General features: G+C 41.2%; 1 protein-coding gene across 6 annotated transcripts in view; it reads left to right on the plus strand.

The window, feature by feature from the left end:
- The window catches only part of DOCK10 (dedicator of cytokinesis 10), a 166536-nt gene that overhangs the window by 42461 nt on the left and 102693 nt on the right, over positions 1-21382 (plus strand). For 5 of the 6 annotated variants that reach the window (XM_075031846.1, XM_075031844.1, XM_075031842.1 and 2 more), the window contains exon 2: positions 19090-19209. In XM_075031846.1, coding sequence (XP_074887947.1) covers positions 19090-19209 — 120 coding nt within the window. Of the gene's footprint in view, positions 1-7278; positions 7381-19089; positions 19210-21382 lie in introns of those variants that run through there. The other variant, XM_075031845.1, reaches the window with a different exon arrangement.

Raw genomic sequence — 21382 nt, forward strand, 5'->3', positions numbered from 1 at the left:
AGAGTATACAGGAATTTGTAACATTGACTATATGTTACAAGTATGTGATATCAAACACAATAATGGTTGTACAGTCAGCTTGCACACATATGGAGGGGAGTGTATTTTGGTACTTAGAAAAAACAATGAAGAGAATCCCAGGGTATTTTGTATCAATATTATGGCATTGTAGATGTTGATTGTGACCTTGAGTAAATGAGTGAGTTGCCTGATCTCCTTTTGCTTCAGTTATTCCAGCTGGAAAATTGGGTGAAAATGTGCGTTCTCTTTATAAACAAGATGTTGTCTGATCTGACGTTTTCTTGGTAAAGAAAAAGAAGACTTATTTCTGCAACGTAGCGTAGACGTGAATAGCAAGTATTAGAATTGCAATCAGAAAAGCATGCAGCGGAAGCCAAAATCACAGCAGCATCGACGTATCTGGAGATAGTAAATTTAGATTAATTATTTAGTCACCTGTTATGGCCCTTCATCACTATGTGTTTTGTTACCAAGGGCTGATTCCAGTCCAAGTAGATGAAAACACAAGGGTAATGTTTGTTTGAAATTTCCCAATGGATCAAACTAAAGAAGAAATTAAACTAATTGTGTGTTTTGCTTTTGTACACATCAGCAGGACAACATTGCTAATAGAAAGTTTATTTTTCCAACCTAATTGCTGATGTAAGAAGCAGCATTTTGTTTGCTAAAGAGAGTAACTATAGCCCTATTTCTATCCAATCTGGGCAAAGATACGCGGAACAAAAGCCCGTGATGACTGCGCTTAGTTGTGCTGTATGTGAGTCTGCAACTCTGCTGTGCAACAGGGACCCTCGCACTTGCAGAGAGGACCAGCTGGTCACACCACGGCACAGTACCAGTACCCCCTCTCTTCTTGCTCCCCCAGTGGCTGCTATCTCCAGAGGGCTGATAGGGTAGATGAGGAATGGCTGCAAGCGCGAGATCTGTGATACTGGTTTTCTCTAAGTGATACCGTGTGGCTATAGCTGGAGGCCTTTGGGGTTGCATCACCAGGTTCTCCGAGGCCCTTCTTCGTCTAGTGGCAAGGGAATGTATTATATTTGTGCCAGGTGCAGGTGGGTTTCCAGCTTGCAAAGCTGCTGAAATGATGCCGCTCTTGCATCTATGTTCTTGTGGGGTTAGCTGGTAGAAACATTACTGTGGCGAGGTGTGTGCGCATGGAGCGGTGTTCCCAGGCTGCGGGAGAGGAAGGGACTAACTGCTGCTGGCCCAGCTAAGCCCGCTTCCCAAATGGGAGAACAGCAAGACGTTTTTTAGGAGCTATAAAATCAGGAAAGGGGTAGTAAGTGGCTTTTGGAGTGTGGACGTTATCAGCGAACTCTTGTGAGTGCTTACAGGGCCATTTTGAGGTGATGAAATACATGTGCTGTAAGGGCCCTTGAGTGGGGTGTGTGAGATCAGGCTGGGAGCTGCCAAACTGTGCTCCCACAGGCCTTCTCCTCACCCCCCTCAGGGGAGACTCTCAGCCACGGATGAATCTTACCGGCTCTGGCCATGCACAAAGAGACCGGCAAGCGCAGCCCGTGGAGGCTCCTGACACCACCAGCTCAACTAGAGGGTGTGTTTTAGCCTCTGAGGCAGGGCAAAGGAACAGGGCAGCCTCTGGCAAATTTGTTCTGCGTGAGTGCACTAATATCTGGGGCGTGAAGTGAAGGTGAAGGCACAGAGGAAGGAATCGCTGAGATGAGTGCAGTGTCAGGCTAGGAGGAAAAGAAATGGATTGACATAGGTGGAGTTACTGGCATGGGGGACTGTTGTCTGGAAAGATCTGTTAGCAGAGCTCTGGCAAATATAAGGGGCTTCGTTCCCCTGCCTTGGAGAGCTCATCCTGTGTGTTGATGTCATTTTTACCCTGACAGATTCCCGGCCCTTTGCCTGGTCAGAGCTAGCCATATGGATTTGTAGGCAAAATGCAAACATCAGCTATTCTAATGACTTCACACAGGGTTTGTATGCGAATGTTGATGTTTCAGCTTAAGTTGTTAGAGCATAAGTGGAGTCACATTTCTCAAAAAACGGTGTAATTCACTTCCAGTTGATTCAATACCAGAGTGACTTTGTGAAAGGTTGCTTCATATGTTTGGGGTTTTTTATATGTAAAACTAAATTGTTTTACCTTTCTGTTTAAATTGTTTTGGTTTTATATTTTCACCCTCTTCAAAAAAAGTAAACCCCCCAACATTTTCAAAGCACAGACCAATACTGAACATTTAATTTCAAAAGACCATCTCTTATTAATACCCCTGCCACCTGCCCCGCCAGTCTTTGATGACAAAGGGATTGGGAGGGAGGTAACTAGGGCTTCCTGCATCATCTGGTAGCTGCTCTCTTTCTGGTCCCAGGGTAGTGATCTGCTTTACCTGTCCAGCATGAAGCTTTTAGGAAGTGCAGTTTTTACATGCACTCACAAACCACTACAGAGCATGCACTGTTCCTGATGCCTGGAAGACACAGATAAGACAAACGTGGTGTACAGTCATTGACACCTCAGTTTTAGTCTCACAGTCCCATTAGTAGATTTTTGGCAATCATACCTGAAAATAAGTGCAGTGCGTTGCCACTCACTACAGTCAATTTCCTAGCAAGCACTCTGACCACAGAAAGGGTGGCAAATTATATCTAATACAGCTTGCTTTGTCCAAATGCATAACTGACTTCTTGCAGCATTGCCCTGCCGTGCTGTTTGGGGTGTGACAGACAGCGATGGTGGGCTTGCTGGGGGACTGTAATTGAAGACCAGGTGAGTAATATATGGAAAACAGCATCAGTATGTATTAGTACAGCTTATCTACTGGCACTGCCTGCATGCTGTGGGATATTAACTCTGTTGAGTATACCAACAAGGTCTCCAGATTTTGTGACTTTTGCATCCTACATCCATAATATGGGATAGAGAAGGCTGGAAATCTGTGAAGTAAGTTTTGTTTTGTTTTGTTTTAAAATAGAAATACTGAAGAGAAAAAAAAAAAAGCCCTTTGACCCTCTGCTGGGTAGCATATTTTTTCTTCTTATCACTGGTACCTGAGCTGATAGCTGCCTGCTGGCCATGTGCTAAAGTCATGGTTGCAAAGTGCAGAATTGTTTCTGTTTCTGCTCCAAGGGCTGGGTGTTTGGCATTGCTGTCATCCTTTGGGTTTTTTTCAACAACTTTATTGCCGTGGTTGTACCAGGAACTCTGACATGCTGGAAATGCCACAAGCCTGTCGAGAGAGGTAGGCAGGTATCTTATCTGCACTCTGCCAAGTGGTGAAGCATTAAGTTTGTCAGCCAAATTTCTCAGTACTGGTCTACACTGCAGAGACTGCCAGAATGGTAGTGTCACTGTCATCGTGGTGGTCTTAGTTTATAAATGAAGCAAGTTTTGTTATGAGAGGCTTGTCTTTAATTTCAGAATTTAATTTCACAAAAGGCATAATATACAGTTGATGCAGCTTGTTCCAGCAAAAGGCGTTATCTTACTTGTTAATCAAACTATCTTGCTCAAATCTGTTAAACAAAATGCCTGAGTCAGGATTAGGCACATAACAACTATGGATGAGCAATTATTTATATATACATGGGCATAAGTCAAGACTATGTTTTTGACTTGCACTCTGTTCGTACATGTCAGCATTGCTCCCAGACAGAAGTCCTGAGCTGAAGGGAAGCATTCATTCCCTGAAACTTGCTATGAATTCAATCTTTGCATGTGATTCCATGCTCCCCCCACCCCCTGCCAAACTGGGGGGGGGGGGGGGGGGGGAGATGCCAGTGTGGCTAACTGAAGCTTCATTTCTCAATCCTTCTTGGTGGGAGGTGGTAGATTATATTATGTTAGAAGGACAGTATGGTGAATTCAGTATTTGGTACACAGCAACTCAAATATTTAGCCTGTTTTGGAGTGCCTTTTATGTTAGTTGAAGATACACACTTTATGGACTGAATTTTTGTATCTTTGCTGCTAGCAAAGCACTAGCGAAATTCATTTTCCAATGATTGCACGAGATACTGTAGCAGTGGATTAGTTTTGTCCAGCAGTACATTTTTACATTTTCCTGTATATCATAGACTCAAACTAAGTCAGTGAAGCATGTCAGTTAATAGATTTAAGAGGGAAATAAGTTGGACAGAAGCTCTAGAAGAAATGTGGGGAAAGAGAATAAAAGACGTTATGAAAGAACTTGTGACCCCTGTCAGAAAACTGAATGCTAGTGGCTCTGAACCAAAGAGAATGCATAGCTATTCCTTAACAGGAGTAGAGATATCAAATGTTATTTTTCCTATCTAGATATTAGCAAATTTCTTCAAAATGCTGGGAACAGATGAAAATCTTCAGCAAAGACAGCAGAGCAGAGGGCAATTAAACCCTGAATTGACTATCTTACATATTTTATCATTTTTTTGAAGTGCTTCAACATCCTTATTTTGACTACACGAATCTGATACAGCAGTACACAAACATAAGCCAAGGCTTGTGGATTTCCTGTGACCAAATACCTCTTTTCTTGGTAGAACTCGAGGTATGGATAATACTTCTCACCTTATAAATAATAGTTCTGAATTTAAAAGCAGCGCAGGAGCTTTATTCCTATTAACATAAGCAATTTTGTGACCATCTTAAAGTACCTGATATCTTTAATTGAAGAGATAGAGAAGTCTTTGAGGAAAAATTAGGAAATCTTTTACAGTCACACTGATGCTAATGGGTTTTACTTTGTAATTCTGCTACAGGACAAAGCATTATTAGACATTTGACTGGTGATGTTATTCCCCATTACAAGTGTAGAGCGATTTGCATTCAAAACTGATCCAAGAGAGTGGAATCTTTATTTGCAGTTGTTTACTATTCTGTTTAGATCTGTGTAAATGCTGTAGCTTATTTGTTATTTCATCGCTTCAACCTTTTAATGCCTTGGTGCTCAGAAAATATAGTGCTCAGTGCCTTTAGCATTGAGTCTGAAAAATGGGCTGTCAGAGATATGGAAATAAATGAGGTTTAATAATATCAGGAATGAAAGTCCTTTGGACAGAAGATACTCAGTAAATTGGATAAGGACCAGCTGGAAACTTGAAACTAAGTTCATCTTTTTGTATTATTTGGGAGTAAAACAAGTTCATCAAAGTTTCAGGAAGCGGCGGTGACCCTTATGTTGGTGGAAAGGATGCCCTGGAACGGCTCCTCAGTGCTGCTGGAGACAGGGAGCTGGGAGAGCGCCTTCCGAGGAAAGGAAAGATGGAGCTCGGTTTGTTCTGTGTGACAGCTACAGAAAGGAGCCAATAGGTGAAAGAGCCTCTGAGAGGAATTGATACCTGCTTAAAGTTAAGCCAGCAGAGCTGATGGAGCCAGCATTAAATTTAACTTCTGGCAAGGACCTCTTGTCTTGACAGCTGCATTCACTACGTTACGTGAGAGGAACTTGGGACTCAGTATAGATAACATGGAGGTTTGAGAGAAAACAAGGGTGATTCCGACTTGGTTAATTTTGCGGTGCTATATTGGTAGCCACTTGAAATGTCTGCATACCTTGGCTAAGGGTTTCTGTTGTCTTTTCTGTTTTCTAGTGCCAGACACAGATGCTTTTCACCGCCAAGTAGGAGTACAGTGAAATCTGTCTTAAGCAGTCGCACAGCAGGCTGGTAACACTCAGTTTAAAGGAGGTGATCTTCTCAGAGGCAAAGCTAAATGACAAAGATAATGATGAGACGGGTTTTTAATTCATGAAGTTGCACCGTGTTTTAACTGTGGAAGACGAAAGCAAACTAATCGACCGATGTGTTGTTTTGTAGTGCTCAGGTCAGACATGCTGGGCTAAGGGTGACTGCTCTCCTGGCATAGAAATCCAGCATGTGGAACAATCATGTGGAAATCCTGCAGAGGTTTGTTACTTTGGATCAAATGTTACTAACACTGAAAAATGTGTCAAAGAGTTCATAGAACTCAGAATTATTAATTGCTGGAAAGAAAAAGAAAAAAATGGCACTCAGGGTAAAGTTGCCAATCTCAGACTACTTAATTGAAACAAGTTGCTAAAAAGATGCTTATCGCCCGATTTGCAAAAAAAACAGAATGAAAAGGCAGAAAAACTATCAATTTGTCTTAGTTATGCACCCTGATATTAAGTAAAAATAAAAAAAACCTAATGCATGACACATAAAGACTATGTGCACACGGGATTGCAGCTTTGCTGCTACAGCAGGATGAATCCTCAGCTGGAACAAAGGAGAAAAGGGTCTGTGTGTGCGCGTGCACATGTGTGGGCACTGAGAGGGTTTGTTCAGTTTTAAAAGACCTTTGTGCCCTTCCAGGCTTCAGACAGCTGAGCATTGGGCGAGTCTCTCCTACCTTAATTAAGAATGGTTTGATTGCCTGTGTCACTACTCCCGTTGCCTCTGCAGTTCTGAGGCACTGAGTGAGGGGCTCCTAACCTGTCAGGGTGCTGCTGTGATTGCCCCTGCATGGAGCATCTGGGGAACAGGCTCTGTCTGGCAGCTTTTCTCTCACCTGAGGTGGGAGCAGGGTTGAAGCAAGCAGTAATTTTTCTTAGTTGGCAGGTGACAAGCACTTTTAAAACCAGGTTTTTACAAACCAAAAATGTATTTTGGATATAAGCATATAAATTTATCTATTTTTCCCTTTTTCTAACTGTCTGCAGATTTAGGAATTTGCAGGGTGCTTTCTCTTACTGATGTTTCACACCACTTTGAAAGGGGAACTGTTACCTCGGTCCAAAACCAGAGATGATTCTGGGCCCTGGCAGTACGAACCTGTTGCTGTGTGCTCTGTGATTGAAGTCTGCTACCAGGGAGCTTGGTAGGAGGTGGTTGTTCTGTGAATGCCTTTTTTTAGCTTGCAGACATACATGCACATGAAGTAAGAGTGCAGCTGTTTTGGCTTTCGGATTGGGGAGAGTGGTGAGGAGAAAGGATGTAATGGGTTTTGAGACAAAGGTAGATGTTCAGTTGCAAACATTTTTTTTTCTACAACTTCCTATTTTCATTTGCATTAGAGGCGGGGGCTGGGTATATCTATGGTTTAATGAGACGCTCTCGCCTTAATAGCAGAATATTATTCACAGGAAGAAATGAGTTATTGCTGGTTTTCTTCTTCTTCTTTCTGTTCAGTTACTGTGGATACAGCATGTAAGTTTTAGACATACTTCCCCCTTGAACGGTATACGCAGCTTCCAGTTGTTATGCTGAAGCTGCTGAAGGGAAGAGGTTAAAGGAGCACAGTTTTTAAAGAGAGATCTGTTTGCTGCTTGAATTCCTACGGATACAATGAGCTTTCGCGGGAGATTCAGAAGGGAGCCCAGTGAACTGCGGAGGAAGAGAAGAACCATTAGGCGAGTGAATCAAGGGGAAATTCACAGATTAAGCTGTGTGAGTATGCACCCGTTCTTCCATTTCTTCTATGAAATTGCTAAGAAACTACAGGCGAAACGCTTTTCAGACTACCCGTAGGAGAGAGCAGGATTTATTCCTTGGTGTGTACGTGGGACTGACTGAGTCTCGTCAACCTGTATGGTGAGGTACTGAACATTGGAGAATGATTACTGAAGTCTGAGACTGAAGCACGGGTAGTTCAGGAGTTTACAGAACTCAGGTCCATTAGGGAAAGTGTTCTATAGCATCACGTTGTCAATCAGACACGTACTGATAGGAGCATTGTGTGATAGTCTCTCTGGCGCCTGGTAACACATGCTTGGTAGTTCCATGAAAATCCATAATGCTGCTTCTGGAGTAGAAAGTTACTCTGTGCTATTTCACATCTCATCTATGCTATGGGCGATCTGTGCCTCTCGAGGCCAGGAGGAGGAGGAGAAAGCCACTGTCCTCCTGCAGTGCAGGAAGCAAATGAAGAAAGCTCCAGAGCCCTTGGTGGAAAGCTGAGGTGAGGCTCTGCCCTGCAAGGTAGACGGCAGCTTTGCCGGTGATGGCTTCTGGCGAGGACTGCGCCTCCCAAAACTCTGCTGTGTGACACTGCGCAGCTCGCATGAACTGTGTTGTGCCTAAGCTTTCCTGACTGAAATTGAAACTGTGGGCAATTTTAGGTAAAACGCCCAGAGCCTTCTGTTGAGAAGCGTTAGGCAAGTACTGGTTTTCAGTGTATTGTCTTAGCTTGAGAGATTACTTTAGGTGTTAAACATGTAATGGTTTCCCCAAGAAAGACTGGGAGGCAATGAGTCCTTTTCTTCATGGCAAAATGTGTTTGGTTTCCTTCTGTAGTTTTGTATATCCAACTACAAGCTGTGTTTGCGTGTGCATGCTGGAGGCTCTTTCAAGGCTATTCTGCATGTCCAGTGTAATAAAGAATCAGTGATAATACACTGAAGATTATTCTCATTAACTTTTTTTAAACAGGCAGGGAAAGAACTTTGCAGTTGTAACACTTGGTCACAGATTGATTAAGATGGTCTGTGGCTCATCTAGGATAGCATTTGGGGTTTGCTTGTCACTAGCTGCCATTCTGGATAGATATTTTATATGGAAATGGATCTTTTTGACAAGGCTGCTTTACAGTGTAGTTCTCGCTGTCCTGAGCTATTGGCACACAGTCAAAGATAGCAAGTTTAAGCTTCCTGGTCTTGGGTCCCGAGAATGAATGCTGGTGGTGCTGCTGAGAGCATCTAACCCTGGCAGTTCACAAGACTTTGGTAGGAGGCAGGCCCTGCTGCTTGACTTACCCTCTTAAATCCTGGTTAAGAGGGATTGTTGTCATTATTGTACAAATCCTGACTATATGTGAATAGTGCTCACCAGAAGTGGTTAAAGCCTTACAGGAAAGTATGGCTGGAAATAAAACAAAGCCTGAATAGTAACAATAAATCGGCAGCCTGCCGGCAGATGAAGAGGAATGTATCTGTTCATTTTTGCCTGTATCCTCAGATAACAGAAGCTGAGAGTCTGTTCAGTTTAGTGGTGCCAAAGAATCTTTAAATTGTTGTGTTTTCTAAGAGTCATTAAAATATATCATACCCTGACCTAAAACTTAGAGCACTTATAACTGTGTGCCTCTTGCCTTTAATTGGAAATAGGTAATGCACCTTTTTCATCAGAGGCTTGTAGTTCACACTGCACTTCCTGTGCCGTGGCTCACTGCTGTAATATCAGGGTTGTAACTCGGGTTTTCAGGGGAATCTGTTTGTTCTGATTTCTTTTCTTTTCAGACGTAAGATAGACTAAGATGGGGTCACTGTGTCATGTTATTCTGCGAGCATATTTCTCAATAGCTTGTTTAGCCCCTAGGAAATGCAGGCACACTTGGCTTTACTTTTGTGGCTTGTGACCTGTGTCTTTCTACCCAATATTTCATAATTGGAGCATGTTAAATCTTTGGCCTACAGGCACTTTTTGCTATCAGCCAGGAGCCAATCTCTCCTTCATGCATCAGTCCTCTGCAACTCCGATGGTGTAGATTTCATAGTGGTGTTAGCTCCCACTGCAGCTGTAAAGGCTTTTATATATGGGGACCTTATTCAAAGAATGCATTTCTTAATATACTACATTTAGACCTGTATTTTCTGTAGGTGGACTTATATTATTTGCTGGAAACTCCTTTTTTTTTTTTTTTTTTTTTTTTTTGTAAGACTAATTATGATCTGATTAGTTTTAATTGATTGTAGTTTGTTGATTGAGCTCAGTGTGGTTGACCAGATTTTGCTCTTGTTTACGTTGTGTGTGTAAATGACTTGATAGCTAGGTAATTGATTGAGAGGGTGGTTGACGTCAAGGAAACAATTACAATTTTTAACATCATTGAGAGAGCTGAGTTTATAATGGTCATGTATAGATGATACTGATTTTTACAGATGAAGCCTCTGTAGAAAAACGTACAATTATTTACTCAGATACGTAGCATCAAAAATATCTCTAAGTCATGAAGAGATAAGTAACCATAGTGTAGGTAGAAATAGGGAGATATTCACTGAGTAAAATGAAGCGGAACAGCATATATGAGATTTGCCCTACAGGACAGTGGCTTGTTAGTAAGTACTCTCTAGAAGTCAAATGGTATTTTTGAAAAGTTTATTTAGAGCAAATGCAAATGTTTTTGTCAGTTATTTTTGCTTCAGGGGCTTCTGAAGGGGCTGAGCGCCTTTCAAAAAAGCTGTTTGCTCAGTCTGCAGGTCTAGGACTTCATACATCTAAATTTTAGTATCTGACAGGTCTGTGCTAGATGACCCTTGTGGAGGAGCAGGTGAGCTAGGAACACCTGGCGTATCCTTCCTTCTGTCCTTCCCCTGAACCTGTACACAGAGGACTGCAGGCAGATCACTCCATCTCCCTTATTCATCCAGTTTGCACAAGGAGGGGACTGGTTTGGTCTGATCTTGTTGCTATAACCAGTTCTATTATTGCTGTATAGATGCTGTAGGTGTCAGAGCAGGGTTTCTGCCTTTGCTATGAGGGTCATCGAAGTGCCACTTAAGGGCAAAAATTGGGAGTATTTTTTTTTTTTTTTTAATGTAGATTTTCCTTAGATTACAATGGCTCTATATATGTGATGTCATATATATATATGCACGTGTGTGTATACAGAGAGTCATGTTTACATAAATATTGTACTGGAAGCTTTAAAAGCTTTGGTCAAATCCACTACATGCAGGTTGCAGGGTGGTTTTGTTAACGTTCCTGTTTGCGACCATGAATCTGCCCTCCCAAGACCGTGCTAGAAAAAGCGAACATGAAGCAAAGAGTGTTTACAGAATAGTTGAACTAGACTCATTCTAGCATCCCCTTTGTGGTGCCCAGGGCAGGACAATTCACTTCTTCCCTGGGGTGAAGTAATAGCTAATGAGGCAAGTGGCCCAGTGGAGTGCTCCAGTTCTTCATGAGCAGGTCCTCTCCACGCCCCCACAGCTCCTACCCCTTCTTCCCAATCCCCTTCCAGCACATCTTACCTGTCTGTTCAGAAGTCTGTATGAAGATGAGTGAATCTGGCTTTTGATTGCTTTCTTTATGAGTATACTCAGCATGGTAGCTTTAAAGAAAACCTTTTGTTGCTATAACTGCACTTTTTTTATGGCTAAGGTCAGGTAAGAGGAGTGAAGTGACTGAGTGTTGCCAGGTTAGAGGTCTGTGTAAATTAAACTAAAAAAAAAAAACCCTTTAAGATACTTTACAAGACTTTCTTGTGTTTTTCCCCTGAAGTGACCTATGGGTAAATATTTAGTCTAGTCTTCAGAAGTACTCACTATTTAAAAGCTGTCATTTTTGACATTTTGAAAAGCCAACATGTGAAATTTAATTTAAAACCTTAGCAGTTGCTTTAGAGGTATTGTTGTCAGTGGCATGATAACGCTGTTTTTAGTAATTTTCTGATTAAATGAAATTTGTTTATCTCCTTCCTAAAAAGGGTTTTCAGCTACTGCATAAACACAGAGGACAAGTAAGTTTTCTTGTGACCTTGAATATTTTGCAGACTATATTGGTAGTTTTATCTAATGTCTAAAATGGCAAGTGCTAGTCATTGAAGATGCACATAAGTACATGCCCATGCATATACCTTTCAGATTTAGAAAGCACTGCAGCGAGGCTACAATGCCAGGTATATAATCAAGGTTGAGAAACAGAATTCAGGAAACAGTTATGACTAAGTCAGGCATAGCATGAAGCATCCCCTCTCTCCCCCCAGCATGGATGCTTTGCTGAACCAATAGTCCTGTGTGGCTTGCACGTTTTAACCGTGAGCGAGAGAGTTTTATGAGGCCTAGTGCTTTCAAAATTCATAATGAAAGCAACGATAAATTCTAACTTGAGAAGTAAAAGGCAATAGAAAGAGTAGGTCACTCCCAGTTGCCTGAGAACAGGTCTCTGTGGTTTGAGTAGTCTGAACCTTGGTCGCTCACTGGTCGCCTTGCTGGAGAGGTTACGTGTCTGTGTGCCACTGAAGTCTCCGATGGCTGCAGCTGGCCCATCAGTTCAAATGAAAATGATCTGAGTTAGCTCATCCAGATGAGAGGTGTTTCCATTTTTCAAATATTTAACACACTGAGTTCTCCTACAGTAACTTTTAAAGCTGGAATATATACAAGGCAGACCTTTATAGATTTTGATCCACAAAACAATGGTAACTTCCAATGTAAGCAATTAGGATTCATCCCATCCCAGCTGTATTCGTCCAGAGAAAGTCTCATTTAGTCAAGCAAATCCCTTATTGGTGTCAGTCAGAATTTTCTTAGAATAAAGAGACTTTAATGAAAGAAAATGACTTTTCGCTTTCTTTATTCCCAGCAGGATCTTCTACAGGTTTTCCTGCTTTTGCATTGCTTAAGCTGATAGGTACAATAGTGTTTTGGAAACTAATTTCTGAATCACTAGGAATTTAGGGGGTTTTAATCCTTTTGTAATTCTTTGCAATTTTCTCTGTACTAGAATCCTGTGGGAACTGGCAATCCCCTTAATGAAATTTATTGGCATGTCGGTTTCACCGCTGACACTGAAGAGTGTATCAGTGGTGCTGTGCAGCCCTGAAGGACTGGCTGGTTTCTTTCCAAGTGCAATTCTCCATGATTTACTGAAAGACATGACAAATTAAACGTTTTGGACCTGACAAGTGAATGTGTTTTAGGGTGGGAGGGGGTGTCGCAGAAAATTTTCTTTATAGCATTAATTTTAATGAATTTGTTGACTGTGGATCACATACTGAGCCAAATGTAGTCTTTTTAACATGGCAAGAGAGTTTGTTGATTGAAAATAGACCCATACCAGGCCAAACAATCATAAAAATGTGAGATCTAAAGTAAAAGGAGGGACCATCTGCCTGCTGTTTCTGGCTGTGCTTCCCTGTCCTTTCCCCAAATACCTTTTGCAGACCCTGAATTTCCTCCCCTCTGCTTGAAATGCAAAATGTATTTTCCTTAAAGAAAATCCGTAACACGATGTGGAGTGTGTTGGGAGCAGAGAGAGGGCAGGCCTGTGGGGTGAGAGCTTTTTGAGTTGATGAGACCTGCCACTCCCTGCTCAGCTGCTTGTGGGTGTTGGGGTCACCGTAGTCCCCACATGGCTGCCCTGTCTCTGCTCACTGGGCACAAATGCTGCCATGGGACTTGCTGCCAGGAGCGCGCTGGGTCATCTGGCTGCTCACCCATGATCTCAGCTGGGGGGGGGGGAAAGGTACGCCCAGTGCAGATACCCTTCCCATGGAAATCACCCCAGGCATCTGCTGTACTGCCTAATGGTGAATAGAGACATACGTTGGTCCTACAGAAAAGCAAAAGTTTTGGTGACTCCATAAAAAGTGAATGGTTTTCTAGTCTCAGCTTCAGCTCCTTGAATATTCAGGCACCTGTGGCTAGCATGCCTCAGAGCTGCTGGGCAGTCTGTATCGCTAGCACGTCTGAAGACAGGGTTAAATTCAGCCTTTTTGCTATACCTTCTCCAAAAGTCATGGAGTCCTGACTGTTCTTCAGCTTCAGTTTGGACAGGCTTGGCAAAGAAATATTTAGTTTAAATTGGCCCGCCTTGGTGGAATAAAATTAACTACATATATTAACTATGTAAAAAAAAAATATATAAAGTCATGTATTATGCCAGAGACAGTATTTAACTGGCAAAAGGAAAGGAAGAACAAGAAGTGTGAGAAGCACTTCACATTGATGTCATCCCAGAAAGTAATTAATTTGTTGTTGTGAGTTTTAGTAGGATTGTGCTTGGTTAATAGTATTATTGAGAAGTCTATAAAAAATGAAGGAAGGTGATGCTCTTATTTCTCAGATGCTGTTATTTCTCTTGTAAGTCTGCCTACTTCAGTATTTCAAATGTATACTAGAATGAATTGTAATTTTAGACAAACCATAGTGTGGATGAAAAATAAAATCAGAGTCCTGCTTGATCATGACCAATTCTGGCCATCACAATTCTTTTGCCTCTTTTTATGAACATGCAGTGGATCCTCCTGTCATGAAGATATTTTAGTCCTGGTAACTGAAGTCCATCAGCTTAAATTCTTTCTGTGTATCTGTTTCTTTAATTTTCCTCTTCATGGCATGGGGAAGAGAAGAAATTAATTTAAACATCTCTATTAAATTCAATAAATTTTAGATACTCAGGATTTGGTGTCTGGGAATAAGAAGTCATTGAAGCATTAGAAAATCATAGCATTTGGTCTAGTTTATTTTTAGAATGGGGAAGTGCTTGGGATGACTATCCAGAGACTATTGGTCTCAGTTACATCATTTCCTCCTGTAGTGAGTGTTTGCAGAAATATGACTTCAGGAGGATGATATATAAGTCGTTTTATCCTATAATTACAAACAGAAGATGGGTACTAGCATCAATGCACAATGTCTGTGCAGCTGGAGGCAAGCCAGGTACTGTATCTGTTTCTGTAAAATCATTTATGTGGATATTTTTGGTCATTATTACTGGGAAAAATAATGCTTTTGTACCTAGACCAGAAGATGATGGTGATCAAGCCATACGTCACTGGTGGAATCTGGGCTGTTTCACGCTTGTGAAATTAAGTAGTGATCATCCCTCTGTGGTGTTGGCTCCGGTGCTCATTAAAGATCTCTTCACTATTGAAAAAGAGTTTGGAAAAGTTGGCTCAACAACATACAGAAGTATGCTCCACAACACTGTCAGGGTGTGAAGTAAATGGTACTCCTGTGATTGTTGTAGCATGTGAGGAGTCAGAGAGTGCCTTTTTCCTAGATGTATTCACAACCAGTTCAGTACAACTACATGTAATTCATTATTCACTTGAGATAGAGAATATAAAAAGCATTATAAAAATCCAAGCCAGCATAATTTAATCTTGGCACAGATTGCTAGGTTGGTCTGTTTCCAAAAAGAACAGACAAGTTAAATTGAGAAGAGGCAGCACTATGGTTATTAAATTAGCTTTAAATCAGCCCTACTCATTTACAAATCTCTGCCAGTGCTCGCAGGGAGAAATTTGCTAATCCCAACATCGCTGCTTCCGTCTGCCTGTGACAAGAAAACTTGAGCAGTCATTCCATGCCTTCTAGAGATAAACTGCTAACTAAACCACCTGCCACTTCCTTTCACAAATGCAATGCTAAGCATTGCAGTGCTAAGCTTTGCCAAATCCAAAGTACTGGCTCTACAAAGAATGGAGTTGGTGTCCGCATTGCATAGTCTTAAGGTTTGTAAGAACATGCAGAATTGATAGAGAGGCATCGTGTTTATTATACTGTCATGCTTGATGTTGGCGGGGAATGAACTAGATTATCTCTGCAGTAGGTGTATTGATGAGGATGGGCTATTACTTGCATCTCTGATTTACAGGAGTGGGCATAATACAATATTGCATTTTATACAGGATTTTGCTGTAATGCCATAAAAGGAAGAATGGCATTTGTCCTTGCATTAATAGAAAAACATCATCATAAGTATTGAAGTGCTTTACTGAGAAGTTTTGCAGTAATTTTGATAATATCACCTCTACTTACATTTAGTTACATTTCAGATGTGTAAACTTCCACGTAAGACTTCTCTGTTAATATCTGTTAAAATGTTTCTATCAGATCATGTACTTTGCAGCACTGAGAGCAAGAGAATTAGTGCTGTGGGAACAGTGATGTTCATACGCTCATTGTGTTTCTCTGCTTCAGGGTTTTCTAGAGTTGCATTCTTGTCTCACGTAAATGACCTTGCAGCTGTCAAGGAGAATTTTTCCCCTGGAGTGTTTCAGACATCTATCAGGAGTGGCTTTTTGAGTGCTGCCAGTTTCTGAAGAGAAAAAAGAGGCCAAAGTGACATAGCTTACCCTGTCTCCACCTGCATCTGAACATCTGTGTAACATTAACTTTGAAGGAGATGTAGCTATGCTTACCCCAACCTCGCAGGGATTTCCAGAAGGAAGAAGGAATACCTCTTCATTCTGCCAGCCCCAGCAAGAAGGGTAGTTCCCATTGGCATAGAGAACCCGCAAATGCTGCACATATTTATGGGATTCCCCCATATTTCAAGAGAAGTCCCAAGATTTGTGGGATTCCCCAGCTCTTTCTTAATCTAGGACTTCATTAGGAAGGTGGCTACTTATGTCACTTGCTTACTTTGGGGTTTTTTAAGAGATTTGGAAACCTAACATTCATGACGTTTCCAAGGAGCATCTGACCTTGATTAAAATTGTGTTGACACATCTCTGGCTTTGAAGAGTGGACATTTACAGTTTCAGTGGCATGTCTGACTTATTAAAATTTGAGATTGTTGCAAAACCACTAGCCTAACAGTATCTGCTCTAGGAAGGGAGAGTTCTTAGTGTAGTCAATGTCACAGACTTTCTGCAGAAAACATACACAGTTTAGTGAAACCACTACACAGGAAAAATGCCTGCATGAAATACTTGTACCTCATAAATGTCAGTGAATGTATTTTTTCACTTTTGAGTTTTCTTGTAAGTGGTTGCTATAAGGTTTCCTGCTGAAGGTAACAGTTACATTACTACAAGCTTTGTGCTAAACTTGGACGGAGTAAACTTTGTTCAGACCTGGGCATCGTTCCCAAAATGAGTGGTACAGCAGAGATGGTGGTCTCAGTGTGCACTGGTGTTTTCTCTTCATGTTTTAACTCCTTGAAACTTATGTCTATATAGGAATATTTTAATAGATATGATAGTAGATTCAGTGAAGGAGAGTCTAAAACTCATGGCTAAAGGATACTGCAGTGACTCAACATAACTTGAAAGGAAATGAGAGCAAGCTGTGCATGGTGAGATGGTTGGATGAGCCCATTACGTTTTTGTGGGGAACTGCTGTCAGCAAATGGCAGACTGAAACCTCACTAAAGAAAACAGCTGTTATTCAACTCGAGTGTTTCTTGAGCAGGACTGGATATTAATATGTCAACTGGTATTAGCCAGGGCCAAGTACTGGCTTGGGACAGTACAAGGTAAACATGGCTAGGTTAATATGAAGTCTCATGTGTCGTAGTAGGGTGCCTTGTCTTAACCTGAACATCACGCACTGTTATACAGTCCTGTTGCAGAATCTAAATTAAACTTTAAAGCTGTTTTTTTCCCATTTGGGCCTTTTGTGTTTTACAGTGGCCTTCCTCTAGATAAGTTTCTTTTTTCTGTTAAACAATCCCAAGTTTTATTTCTAATTCAATCTCCCTTTCATAACTCTCAGGCAAGACAGATAGCTGTTGTTGTATGTCTCCAGATTCATCTAGGAAGGAATCTAGCCCACTATCTGTGTGTCAGAATCCTTTTTTTATTTTATTCATACAGACAGATCTTTTAGTGGTTTCCTGGGAGTTGGTAGTCAAAGATACACCATATTTAGGTGGGTCAACTATTGCTTCTCTTTCCTCCCTCTCATCCCACAGCAACACTCATGAACAACTTTCCTTGGGAAAGAGCTTTCAAAAAAAGTTCTATTTATTACTGTTATGTGTTGATCTTGTCTATCTTTTACCAGTCTTTAATGACTCAGCATCAGTAGATAGAGCTTGTGGCCTGTGAATGCTAAATACTAATGATTTTTAGAAGTTTATTAACTCTTAAGCTGGCAAATGGGACTAAGAGAGTTAACAGACTGAGAAGACAGTTAATAGACTGAACTGTTGGAGGAACAGCTCCAACTTTTTAAATTGCATCTCCATCCTTGGAGGTTTTCAAGACTCATATGGGAAGTTCCCCAGCAGCCTGATCCAACTCGTCCTCATTTGAGCAGGGGGTTGGAATAGATGACCTGCAGAGGTCCTGAGTTATTCTGTGACTCTGTCATAAGCTGTTCAGCAATTGAATAACTTTCTAGGAACGTGTGTATCCCAGTGTTTTAATCTATTTTGATGGCTGTGTTACTGATATTTGATTAAACTTTTCATAGATGCATTTGATACCGAAGGAAGTCTTGAACTTAAGGAAGTTAGAAGGGAAACAGTGTTCATAAGGGCTGGGGAGAAATCTTGAGATGACTGTAATTACTGAAAAAACAGGAACTCTCTAGAACAAAGTCAAAAGAGGGAGAGACTTGTATACTTGGACCGTGATATGTATAATGGACCATATGTGAATGACATTATATATATAATCAAATATGATGGAGAATCATGAGATTGCCCATTGGAGACATTTGTTTCATGGAGATGTGAAAGCTTTCTTTTTCAATACACCGTGGCTTTGGTTTAGGGGAGAGGGAGGGAGGGAAACTTTATATTAATCTGGATAGCACAGTGCAAGAACAGTGGGTAAAATACAACTTACTTAATGTCCATCATTGCATCAGACTGAAAAACTATTCTGCAGAAATGTTTCTGCATTTGCTTTCCACTAGTGTCCTTTTCCTCTCTTATCACCTGCTTTTCCATGTCTTCTAGCAGTTCTCTTGCCCTTTGTTATTTACTCTTTCTGATGCTTAAGGCTTTCAATCAAGCAAATGTTGTCACTCTAGTACATGACTCTTTATTTGTTTAATGTATTCTAGCATGTCAGACGGGCTTCTCTTTTTCTATTTTTGGGTTGTATTTCGAGACAATGTGACTTTACTTTTGTTTGGCTGTTCCTATGGTGGTTTCTTACTTTACCAGTCTTTCAGGCAATAATAGTACTATTACGATGATACTAATCCCGTTTCTGACAAGAGAAACCATGGGGATGGGTGCCAGATAGTTTATTCCAGGAGAATAACCTTGGATTATTACCAAGTAAGACAATGTGGTGACACTCACAAGCTACTAGCAGTTCAACAGGTGGGACTGTGTAAGATAGTGAAGAAACTAGGAGGTTACTTACAGAATAACATATTAGCTCAAAGTCATATCTATGTTTAGTTCAAATTGTGTCCATCTGTCTGTTTGCCTACATGTATTTACGGAGAAAGATTGTTCCTGAGAATGACAGGTAAGTTAATGTGGTGGGTTTGGTCTCTGTAATGAGCTGCCAGATGGCTCTTGAGTTATCAGATGGAGAGTGACTGTTACAACTGGCCCAACTTCCTCACTTCCGCTGTTCTTGCATGAGCTCAGCTGCAATAAGCTGGGAAGAATGGTGGAGGGGGGAAGAAGTTATTCATACGTTCGTATAAAAAAGGAAAAATGCAGCGGATCTCAGTTTATGAAGGGAGAGGAAGACAAATTTGAGTGTAGAGAGATTACCTGATCTTTTCTTTTTTTCCACAGCAGGAAAAACCCAAACTTTTGGAGCCTTTGGATTATGAAGCTGTTATCACAGAGATTGAAAAAAATATTGGGGATAACCAGTTTAAGGATCTGATCTTATTCCCCGATGATGACTTCTCAGTAAGTACAAGGCAAATATGTGTTATTCTTTCTCTTAGGTTTGTCTGTTCATTTATTTATTTTATCTTCATTGCTAGAGGGAGAGCCAGAAGTTGCCCAAGGGCTTTTTAAGATTTTCTTAATTTATGCATAATGCCTTACTTCCCCCACCATCACCAAATTCATGCTGGTTGTTTTTTTCTCTGACAGTCGTATATGAGTGAATTCACTGTTCAGGATTAGATAAAGCTCGAATCCTGATTGTTCACAAATATATTTCAGGAGCTCAGACAACATGTTATTCCATAACATATACTCGTCTGTTTGCTCAGCGCAGTGCTGGAATCTCTCCCTACTGTTATGTTCTAATTTAATCACACTTCTGTAACTTACATGCAGTCTTTCTGATCCTATTCTGTTTAATGTATTTGGACACTTGAATCAGACAGCCCATGATTCCCAGCCCTCTGCTCAAAGTCAGACTTTTTAGACGGCGGCCGTGACATATTTCTGAGCTGAGCAGTTGCTGACATTAGGTTGCACGAGAAAGATAAATCCAAACGGACTTGATTTTTGTTTGGTTTGAGGGTTGTCTTAAACTCTTCTCCAGTGGGGTTTGAGATCTGGCATCCTGAGTCATGGGGGGTGCAGAATCCCCAGTGCTGAGGATACCAGAGCCTGCAGCTGTGGAGATGCCTGACCTCAACCCAGGTTCACCATTGCTTGTCCTGGCAAGCTGCAAAGAAATTGAGAACCTGGAAGTCCAGGGCAGCCCTCACTGCAGCAGTGATGGGGCAGCACAGGAGGGCAGGGGCTGCGTGCCGGGCGGCTGGGAAGGCGTGCTGCCAGGCAAGTAAGCTGGCAGATTGCCTGCATCTTATAGCAATTTTTTCAAAATCAACCGTTCTCTGTGAAGGATTTAGATTTTGATGAATAGGCATTCTCTAATGGAAATACATTTCCATTTGTGACCAATTGTAACTGCTGTGTGAGGGCCCTTTCCCATCAGCTCATGGCACTGCTACTGTCCTGTGGGACTGGGTTAATCTAATCGACTGCTTTGTTTTACTAAATGGCTCTATTTCCTTGGTGGCATTAACTGAGTTAATGTGCTTATGGGATTGAGAGAAAGCTAAACAGAATAGATTTCCTTATCATTGTTAATTCCTTTATCCTTTTTGCACATTTGTGAATTTATGAAATTGAAATTTAGCATTATAAAGCTGACTAGACATACTGTGTGCTGTCACAAGGCCCTTGAGCCCTTGATTTAGAATAACTAAGCTCAAGTCAGTGGAGCAAACCTTCTCAGCGAAAGGAGAATCATGTCCTATTGCTCAAGACCTCTGCCTGTCAAACCATATTTTCATATCCTTATTTTCTTTTCATTTTGAGCAGTTGCTGCCTGGCTTTTAGTAGCTACTTCTATTTTGTTTTCTCTGTGATATGCTTTGCAACTATTCTGCATAATCTATTTAAATTTTTAAAAAGAAGAAGAAAAAAGATTCAGACAAATAAGAGAGGTACTTGCGTAGTAGGAGTGGCCTGTACTCACAGAAGAGCAGAGGCAGTGGTAGGTAGGGTCCATATCCTTGCAATAAACCCGTCTCTTTTCTTTGTTATCTTCTGTTGAAGTCAGCTGCAGTAAGAAGAGCCTATGCCACCAGACAAGACTGCAGAGCTTTCATAGCAGACAGGTTTTCCAGCTGCAGAGTGTCTATTTATAGCCCTGCTCCTTCCTCCTGAAATATCACCTGTGCACAAAAGTCTGGGTCAGCCATTTGAGTAGAAAGAGATCTACGTCTGACTGAATTAGAGGGTGCTCAGGCTAGCTCTGAGTGTTATTTAATGTGATAATGCCCCAGGAAATGGTGGACGTTACTGTTTAACTCCTAATGATTACAATTGCTTCAGACTTCATGGCTCAGTGTTGATGCAGCCCCAGTTTGGACCTGTGTGTTAGCACATCCTATGGACAAAAGTCTCTTCAGAGTGAAACCCCACCAAAAGAATTGGCTGAGGGAGTAAGCATAAGAGAAAATTCTGCTTTTAATAATGATTTCCCATTTCTGGATGTGTAGTATTCACCGCATGCATCAGATATAGGTCAATTATCATCATAGCTTCTATACTGTCTGGTCTTTTGTTTTGTCTCAGAATTGCTTTCTCTCTTTGAATGCAATTCAGAGAGAAT

This window comes from Buteo buteo, chromosome 7 (assembly GCF_964188355.1).
Source record: "Buteo buteo chromosome 7, bButBut1.hap1.1, whole genome shotgun sequence".
Taxonomy (NCBI): Eukaryota; Metazoa; Chordata; class Aves; order Accipitriformes; family Accipitridae; genus Buteo; species Buteo buteo.